This window comes from Malurus melanocephalus, unplaced genomic scaffold (genome assembly GCF_030028575.1).
Source record: "Malurus melanocephalus ecotype Western Australia unplaced genomic scaffold, MMel_1.1 scaffold_107, whole genome shotgun sequence".
Taxonomy (NCBI): Eukaryota; Metazoa; Chordata; class Aves; order Passeriformes; family Maluridae; genus Malurus; species Malurus melanocephalus.
In genome coordinates this window covers 1,769,310-1,778,700 of record NW_026623339.1, presented here as the reverse complement: position 1 = coordinate 1,778,700, position 9,391 = coordinate 1,769,310, and the positions used below count along the sequence as shown (strand labels likewise).

Here is a 9,391-nt window from a genome sequence, read left to right as displayed (position 1 = left end):
AGTCTGGCAAGTGTGTTTGCACTGGAATCAACAATCTCTTAATGCTCTGAGGCTAAACCAAGGCTGGAGTCAGCTATTCAGCCGTGGCTCTGTGCAAATCCATTGTGTTTATCTCTGTGCTCATTAGGCAGCAGGGCTCTTTGTGCAGCTCTAACATCATTTCAGGGTAAGGCTTTTCCCAAGGTTTTACCCTCAGAGAAACCAGAGCAGAGGAAAAGCATCTTCTGCTGATTGTCACCTCTTCTTCAGTGGTTTCAGTGGCACGGCTGAGGGGACAGCTCTGATCTCTGTGATAGTGACAGGAGCCAGGGGAGGGTCAGGGTGGATTTTGGAAAAGGTTCTTCTGTCCCCAGAAGGTGATGGCACTGCCCAGGCTCCCCAGGGAATGGTCCCAGCCCCAAAGCTGCCAGAGCTCCAGGAGGGTTTGGAGTGCACAGGGGGGATTTTTGGGGGGTCTGAGCAGGGAGAAGGGTTGGACTGGATGATCCTGGTGGGTTCTTCCAACTCAGGATATTCTGTGATTCTACCAGTGCTTGCTGTGTCCTGTAAGGATGTGTTGGTTCTCTGGGAGGGGGGAGATGAAGCCTGGGCTCTCCTGGAGGGTCCAGGCACTCGTGTGACAACCCCAAGTGACACAGAAACCCCGAGCCACCAAAGGGGGATGTGCTTTAACAGTGCTCCATGGAGACATCTCTSACACTCAGGTACTGAGGGGTCAGGGTAGAGCTCAAGCTGCTGGAAGGAGAGGGATTTCAATCCCACACTCCCTAGGAAATAACTTTTTCCTTTATACCAGATTGACTGCAATCATTGTTGCTTCAAACTGTGGTAAAAATTTTGCCCTGATGGATTCTGCCCRGGAGCTGGAGCTGAAAGAGCAACAAAGTCCATGAGCTATTGCTCCTCTCTCCTCCAGCAAGCAGGAGGATTTGGAGCTGCTGGAACAAATCCAGAGGAGCCACGGAGCTGTTCCAGGGCTGGAGCCCCTCTGGAGCCAGGCTGGGAGAGCTGGGGGTGCTCACCTGGAGAAGGGAAGGACACAGGGAGAGCTCAGAGCCCCTTTTGGGGCCTGAAGGGGCTCCAGGAGAGCTGGAGAGGGACTGGGGACAAGGGATGGAGGGACAGGACACAGGGAATGGATCCCACTGGGAAAGGCTGCGTTAGATGGGATTTTGGGAAGGAATTCCTGTGATGGTGGGGAGGCCCACAGAGAAGCTGTGGCTGCCCCTGGATCCCTGGAAGTGTCCAAGACCAGGCTGGATGGGGCTTGGAGCACCCTGGGACAGTGAGAGGTGTTCCTGCCCATGTCAGGGGTGGCACTGGATGATTTTTAGGTCCCTCCCAACCCATTCCACGATCCCATGCCCTTCCCCAAGCTGCGGTTCCCTCCCATGGCTCCTTTCCAGGAAGGGATGCTCAGGTGAGAGCTGCTCCCTTTCTGTGCTCCCTTCAACACCTCCAGAAGGTGGGAGACCTCTGTTCCAAATGAATTTATTCTGTTTGGGGTGCAAGAAGGGGCTGTGCTCAGGGCACAGGGGTGATGTCTGAGCTCTCAGCCCCKCTCCCATCTCCCATTCCTGCTGGGGTAGCACAAGCTGGCTGCAGCCTCCTGCCCTAATAAGATCTGCATGTTGGCATGGCTGTGGCYGGGGAGTTTCTGCCTGCAGCCCTGGCAGAGCCTGCTGGAGCCTGGCTGCCTTCCCCAGCTCCTGCCAGTGCCAGGAGGAAATCACCATCTGGGTGCAATCTGCAGCTCAGGGAGTCTGACCTTCCCAGCAGCTCTTGGGCGAGCACCAGCTCCTCCTGGCTCCTTTCCTCGCCAGGGAAAAGGATTGTACAGAAAGGAGACAAAGGAAGGAGTGTTGATGTACCTTTTGATCAAATATTGCTGATTTCTCACGTTGTGGGAGGTGAGTCTCACCTTCTGGTCGGGAGAGCAGCAGAATGTTGTCTTTGGCTTCAAGCTTCAGATTTGTGGGTCAGCTGCCTCCTAAACATCCCACTCATGCTAAAGGGACTGCTGTGCCTTTACCTGGAGTTGTTCTGTGAATTTTGTGGTCTTCTCTCCTTTATTTGGCTGAGTTTCTCAGGTGGGGGCAGCCCTGAAATATTTGACTCTTAAAGGAGGACTCGATGTGCTCCCTTTCACGTGGGTGAGCTGATGCTGTTCTCTCTAATATTTATTTGTGCCTTTGTGAGCTGAAAAGGCACCAAAAGAAGGTAGCAATTGCTAAATTCACCCCAAAACCTGCTCAAATTGCAGGTTACTGGCTCCCTTGGCCTCTAAACTTAATTTCTTTGATTCTTGAGAGCAAACACGGTGCCTYAAAGCAGCCTGGGTCTAAGAGCAGTTTGAAAAATGCATCTTGAAATGGGATCTTCAGAGCTGCACTTGTGGGATTCAGCTCCAGGGGCGAAACCAGTGAACAGTGAAGAAAAAACTGTTGAGAAAAATTCTTAAAAACCATCCCAAATGACACGGACTGCAAGGCAGRGCCACCTGGGTGTCCCCAGCAGGTCGCTGCTCCCTCTGCTGTGCCTTTCCCAGGTGATGGCACGGAACAGGATGTGCTGGGAAGCGAATTCCTGTTTCCCGTGAGCTGCAGTCAAAGCAGCAGGAGGYAGGATGGGATTTAAGATGTTCATGATTAAAACAGGATTAAACAACCCAGGCTGCAGGTATGGCAGTACTTAAATTTGTCATTTGGATTCCCTGAGTAAATTTGCTTTTGTTTCAAGTCTTGGCCRTGTCACAGTTTGGGAATCCCAGCGCTGCCTCACGAGGATGGGATGAGGGATTCTGTGCAATGCTTGGGTCCACCTAGTGTTACTTTCTGGGTCCAGGCTCTTGCAGCCTCCAACGTGAGGCCACCAGAAAATAGAAAAAAAAAAATCAAAATCAGAGTCTTGGAAAAGCATCCTGCTGAAAAGCAAATCTACCTGGCAGCTGTCCCTGGCTTGGAGGGAGCTCAAGTATCTTGTGCTGGGATTCACGGCTGATCCTGCYGGACCAGGCAAGCAGGTCCTGCACGATCTGGTTGGGAGGCAAAAATCCACTTCCCGCTGGTTTCCAACCACAAACCAGCCTGGCTACAAAGAGYTGCTTAATGCCAGCCAGCCAGTCAATAAGGGAGGAAAATGAACTTCTGCCTGCGAGGGAGGTCGGCTTTGTGCATAAAGTTAAGAACCTGCTGGAGGGGAATGTTGGGATGAGGCTCCTCAGGAGCTGATGGGCTCGGGGAAGGGTGGAACTGCTGCTCCTGGCATCCAGCTGGCCCTGGGTGGCCGTGCTTGGCTGTGACAATGGAGAATGTCTGCAGAGATCAGGTCTGGAGACGCCGGCGTGGACCAGAGAGCGCCAGACGCAGAAGGATCTGATGTCCCCTCTGGTGCCTCTCTTGTGTTGGATAAGCTGATACCCTCCAGAAAATGGTGCTGGGGGAGCTAAAATTTGGCTAAAATTTCTACCATGGGAGAGCCACTCCTCTGATGATAATTTATCATGATGGGGAAATAGGGTTTGGTGTATAAAAAGGGAGTTAATGTGGGGCCAGGCTTTCTACCATTAACTGAGTGCCCATAGGATGTAGGACTGGATGGGATCTCAAAACTCCTGGCCTTGTGAAGTTGTCCCTGCATGCTCTCATGTATTTTCCACAATCTTTCCTGGTATCCTCTTCTAGAAGGAGCTGACAAGGTGACCCCTGGGGACACCGGGCTCCCACTCCCCTGGTGCAGCTGCTGCCGGGTGTTCAATGTGTGCCAGAAATTAAATGTAATCCCCCTCACTATTTTTTTTTTTTTGGTGTTCAATGTGTGCCAGAAATTAAATGTAATCCCCCTCACTATTTTTTTTTTTGGCTGGTGTCCATGTTTTGGCTGTGATGGAGTTATTTTCTTTTTTTTTTTTTTTTCTTTTTTTTAATCTTTTTTACAGGAGCCGATAAAGTGCTGTATTTTGGATTTAGCATGAGAATAATGTTGGAATAATAGCTTAAACCTTCATCTTTTGGCAGGGAGTTTCCCACCTCAGTCAAAATGCTGTCAAATGCTTTCCTGGGTGATTTGTTTTTGTTTTTTTTTCCCTTGGATTTGGTTTGTTGATTTAGAGCATGGGGGAGGCTCACTCAGGATATGCTCCCACTACACCAAGATCTGTAGCAATCAAAAGCCAAGATGTTCTCTAAGATTCCTTTAAACCTTCTTTATCCCTCATTTCGAAATATCCACATTTTGTGGCAGCCCCTGGATCCCTGGAAATGTTCAAGGCCGGGTTGGATGGGGYTTGGAGCAACCTGGGATGGTGGAAGGTTGGTGGGACTGGATGKTTTTTAAGGTCTCTCCCAACCCAAACCATTCTCTAATTCCCAAATCGCTGCAGCTGGATCAGCTCAGACCCTTCTGGAGGAAAGAAAGATCAGGAAATGGAGAAACAAAAAAGTCCCAATTCCATTTTTATAGTATAAGAATGTAAGAAATGTGCTTTTTTTCCCCTAAAATGAAGGCTGCAGATTGGGAGCATCATTCTGCACCTGCTTTTCAAACTTTGCTGTTGCTGCTCGTTTTGGTAAGGAAACTCAAACTCCCTCACTGTGCTGAGCCCCAGGGATTTATTTTGACCCCCAGCTGGTTGGTTTGGACTCAAAAGTGCCTGTGCCAGGTTATTTCAGAGGAATTTTGAAGAGAAAYCCATTCTGGGTGATGGGATCTCATGGTGTCCATGAACACCCGATGGGAGAAACAACATTTGTCAGTGCTGTGCTTTTCCCCTGCTCTGAAGTAAAGAACATTATCTCCCCTGCCAATGCTTCCAGTAACCTGCATCCCTGGAAAAGTGAGAACTGAGTTAATTTTTTATTGAAAGGAACAGCCTCAATCCAGGGCCTGCGGTGCTGGGACAAGGGGGATGGTTTTAACCTGAAGGATCCGTGTCTGTATAGATAGAAATTAGTATTAGGAAGAGTTTTTCATGGTAAGAAAGAGGGTGGTGAGGCCCCATTGGTTGACAGGAGAAGCTGTGGCTGTCCTGGATCCCTGGAAATGTCCAAGGCCAGGTTGGAGTGGGCTTGGAGCAACCTTGGATAGTGGAAAATGTCCCTGCCATGGCAGGGGGTTGGAACGCGATGATCGTTCAGGTCCCTTCTAAAACGACACATTATTAAAAAAACCCTATAGATTCCCCTACAGATTACCCTACAGAGGGGTCTGTGGGGGTAGAGCTGACTTTAAAGTGTCCCTGTCCCCGCTGGGCCGGCGGGCGGGCTTTAGGACCCGGCCGCCTGTGACACCGCCTGTCCCTTCCCCTCCCAGCCGCGCTCCGCACCCGGGACTTTCTCCAGCTCTTTTTATTATATATTTTTTTTTAAATTTGTGTTTATATGCAGGAGGGGGGCGTGTGTGTGTGAAAACCGAGTTGTCTTCTTTTTTTTTTTTTCAATTATAATTATTTATTTATTTCCGGCGGGGGAAAATAAATAAAGAAATCGCCCCCACCCCCTCGGCGCCGGTCGGCGGCAGGCGCGGCGATGGTGCGGACGGGATGAGCGGCGCGGCCATGGCAGCCCGGCGGCTGTTCCACCTCCAGCCCTGCGGTGAGAACCAGGCTTTTTGGGGGGCTYGGGGGGACCCGGGTGTCCCCGTCCCACCCGGCTTTGCACCCCGGCTTTTGCCTGTTGCATCAGCGCGGGGGTCGCGGCGGGATGCGATGGGGAAGGTGGGCTGGAAGGGGATGCGTCCTGCTTTTTCCTTGGAAATGGGGGAGAAAAATCGGGGGGAGTTTTCGCCTTTGCAGCGCTGCTGAAGGGTTTTTTTTCTGTTGATATCAGCGGGGAGGTGGTGACACCCCCAAACCTGAGCTCCGCGGGCAGAGCGGGATGTTCCAGCCCGGGGAGCGGGGATGCGGTGGGACGGGAGAACCGGGGGGAAAAGGAGCGATTAAAACTTCGKGTCTGGCWGTTYTGGSGGTGTTTTGGGGGTGTTTTCTCCCCTACTTTTATTTGTTTTTCCCCAGCGGAGGGCACGGCGTGTTCAGCTGCGCTCTGGGGCTTGCGGATGCGGTTGCCTGACTTCGCGTTGGTGCAAAAAACCGCAATAAAAAGGAAGGGGAAAAAGTAGAAAAAGTGAAACTTTAAAGTTTTATGTCAAGAGTTTGAGCAGTCGTGCGTGCTGGGAAAGACCCCCAGCAACGACTTTATTTGAAACGCGGGGGGAGGAGGGCTCTGTATCCACTTGGCAGCTCGCTTTCTGATTTCGGGTGAACTTTCAAAGTTCTTTTTTTTTTTTTTTTGCGGTGTCTCCCCTCGTAGAGGAAGCGCTTCCTTAACCGGCATGGCCGCGGCATTGCTGGGTGACACTCGGTGAAGTGACAGGGACCGGGTTTGGCTCGGGGGAGGTTCTGTGCTGGACCAGAAGTGACTGTAGGTGGCACAGCAGCTTTGCCGGCCGTGCTTGTCCCCGAACCTCTCGCCGAGGATTTGTGCTTTTCCCGCTCCGGTTTTCATGAAAAAAGTTCGTTTGTTCTGCTTTTTCATGTCCGTGTTGTCGTTCTTGAGACCCGCCTATGGCGACATAAAATCATGGGATGGGTTGGGTTGGAAGGACCTTGGAGATGTTCTTTTTCCACCCCTTTTCCACGGGCAGGGACACCTTCCACCATCCCAGGGTGCTCCAAGCCCTGTCCAGCCTGGCCTTGGGCACTTCCAGGGATCCAGGGACAGCCACAGCTTCTCAGATATGCACGTGAATGATTCCCAGGGAATTTCCCCTTTTCTTTTTCTAAATTTCAGTGTTTTTAGGACTCGTCCGAGGGATTATATCCAGGTGTGAGTGCAGCCACATCCCTCTTTTGCCAAGTCCCTGCCCCTCGAGTGCTCGGGATAAACCAGCATTGAGTAAATCCAGCTGTGTCTCACCTGGGTTGCTGTTGTGCTAGTTTTGTTGCTGGGTTTGGTTTTATTTTTTTTTTTTTTTGTGTGTGTTTTGGGAGACGGGAACAGCGATGCAACACTTGAGTCCTGTCTGCACAGCAACCTCAGTCATTGCTCCCCCTCTGCGAGCCGCCTGTCGCCTGTTCCCGGCTATAATCGGGATTTGTTGGCTAATCCATCCCAGCCAGAGCCCTCCAGTTTGGAAATGTCTGTGGCTTTTGGACACTCGGTGCTCCGTAAGAATGATGGACCGCAGAGGAAGTTCCCCTCCGGCTCTCCTGGTGTTCCTTGGCAATTTGAATGCTTCAGCTTGTTTAAATAAATGCAGATAAAAAGAAGGGTTGGGGTTTTTAACTGGAGCCCTCGCTTGACCCACCCGGTGGCAAAAGATATCTGTGTGTGAGCTCAGAGTGCCTTGACTTCTAGTAAAGCTGTAGTAAATCATTTGAGGCTGTAAACACTGATTAAAACAAGCTTTATTTTTGTGTTGAGTCAGTGTGAAAACAAAGATGTCTTGGGTTTCAAASGAAAAGGATCCGCAGTCGAAGCTTTCTGCGTTGGCTTAAAGGAAAGTGTCAGTGAGAAGTTTGATATTTCAGCAGAAGGGAGCTGAGGTAAGAGTTAGGATCAAGGTCAGGTTTTAGTTGCAAAGTTGGAATTTAATCCAGAATTATCAGACTTAGCCTGGTGCTGTTCAATTTGCCTGTTTGTTGTTTGGTTTAATCTTTCTTGCAGGAGGCAGCTGAGGTAAGAGTTAGGATCAAGGTCAGGTTTTAGTTGCAATGTCAGATTTTAGTCCAGAGTTACCAAACTTAGCCTGATGCTGTTTTATTTGCCTTTATGAGTCCTCATAGAACTTCAGTGATGCTCTGCACAGGTATTTCATGCCTAAGAACAGGTGTTAAATCACATTACCTGGGGAAAGCTGCTTGTTTTGGGTTTGTTTTTTTTTTTTTTTTCTTTGTAATTCTAACCCTGTGCTGTGATTCAGGTATCTCTGGGAAGCCACAGGGTTCCCAAGAACCTTTCAGTTGGGTGGCACTTGAGTTACTCCTCCTGATAGGAGCCCACTTCTGGAGAATTCCTGTTTCCTTGTGTGGGATTGCCCTGGGAATAAACAAAACTTTTTAATGACTTGTGATCATCACGAAGGTGTTATCTACCTTCTGAATATGCAAATCCCTGCCAAGACATCCAGGTTAAATCCCAGCCACCTTTGCTGTTACCATCCAGGCTGGGTGGGGAGCTTGCTGGGAAGGATGCAGTGTGGCTAAAAACTGGGAATTCACATGGGGAATCTTCCAAGGACATCTTCCACCATCCCAGCTCACTCCAAACCCTGTCCAGCCTGGTCTTGGACACTTCCAGGGATCCAGAGCAGAACTCAAAGTTCCTTCTTCCATGAGTCCGAGCAATGTTTTGCGATCATGAAGTTTGCAGAGCAGCTCCTTTGGGAATTTGTGCTGGGACCTGGTGATGCTAAAAATATTATTTTTTTCCTCTTTTTTACCTCTGCTCTGGGCTGAGCTCAGCTCTCTGTAGAGCACTGATCAGAGTGCTGCGGGCTCCTGCATCTGTCACTGCTGGCTTTGCCATCAAAGGGCTTTGCTGTCGCTCAGAACTCCATGGGATTTTCTGCTCCCTCGTTCTGAATTCATCCCTGGCTCTGACTCGCAATTAAAACCAGCAGGACTGAGGGCTTCACTCTGTTGCTGGAGGAGGTTCTGCAAGCTCTGATGAGCCAGAGGGGCTGTGATTTGAGTRGGGAGCACAGGCAAGAGTCCAGCTTCAATCCTCAGAGGTGCCCTGTTGAAAAACTGCAAGAACATGGGGAGAAAAGTGTTAAACCCAAGCACTGGAGTGGGTAACACTTCATGCTGGTGTGGGGTGTGGGCTTTTCTTCCCCACGTGTGCTTTGGGGTTCCCCAGGTTGGAAGGACCTGATGCAAGGGGCAGCAGAAGGGTTTGTGGGGCTGTGGCTGTTCTACAGCTGTGCCACAGTGGGATGGATGGATGCCAGCACTGCTGATGGGGGCTGTGGTGGGGAAAAGGAAGATTTGAAGGTGGTGAAGAGAAGCTCTCAGCTGGGTGGTGCTCAGAACTGTCTGAGGGTGTTCAAGTGGGCGAGCAGTGAAAGTGGAGGGAGTTGTTGTTGGGTGCTTCCCATTGAGGGGGGCACAGGAAGGGAAATTCGGAGGACAGGGCAGCTTGGGAGGATGATGAGGGTGACCTTCACCCCCTCCTGGTGCTGGGGCACCCTGCAGCGCCCACCTGGGCTTACCCCACGGGACGTGGTGTGAGGCACCAGCTTTATTCTCCTTTTCCTTGCCCGCTGCCATCTCCTTTTGCAGGAGTTAAACGCCTCTTCCCCCTGCWCCGAGCCTAATTGCGTCCCCAGGGTTTAACACGCGTGTGTTTGTTTTATTCAACGTGTTGGCTGTTCCCGCCGGAACAGGCTGATTTTT

At 50.7% G+C, this 9,391-nt stretch overlaps 1 protein-coding gene across 1 annotated transcript in view; it reads left to right on the top strand.

Moving 5' to 3' along the window:
• Positions 1-5,451: 5,451 nt before the first annotated feature.
• SLC4A11 (solute carrier family 4 member 11) overlaps positions 5,452-9,391 on the top strand; it is a 92,742-nt gene continuing 88,802 nt past the window's right edge. Inside the window, exon 1 of the mRNA XM_057369322.1 lies at positions 5,452-5,591. Within this exon, the coding sequence (XP_057225305.1) occupies positions 5,540-5,591 (52 nt within the window). The 5' untranslated portion in view covers positions 5,452-5,539. The remainder of the gene's footprint in view (positions 5,592-9,391) is intronic.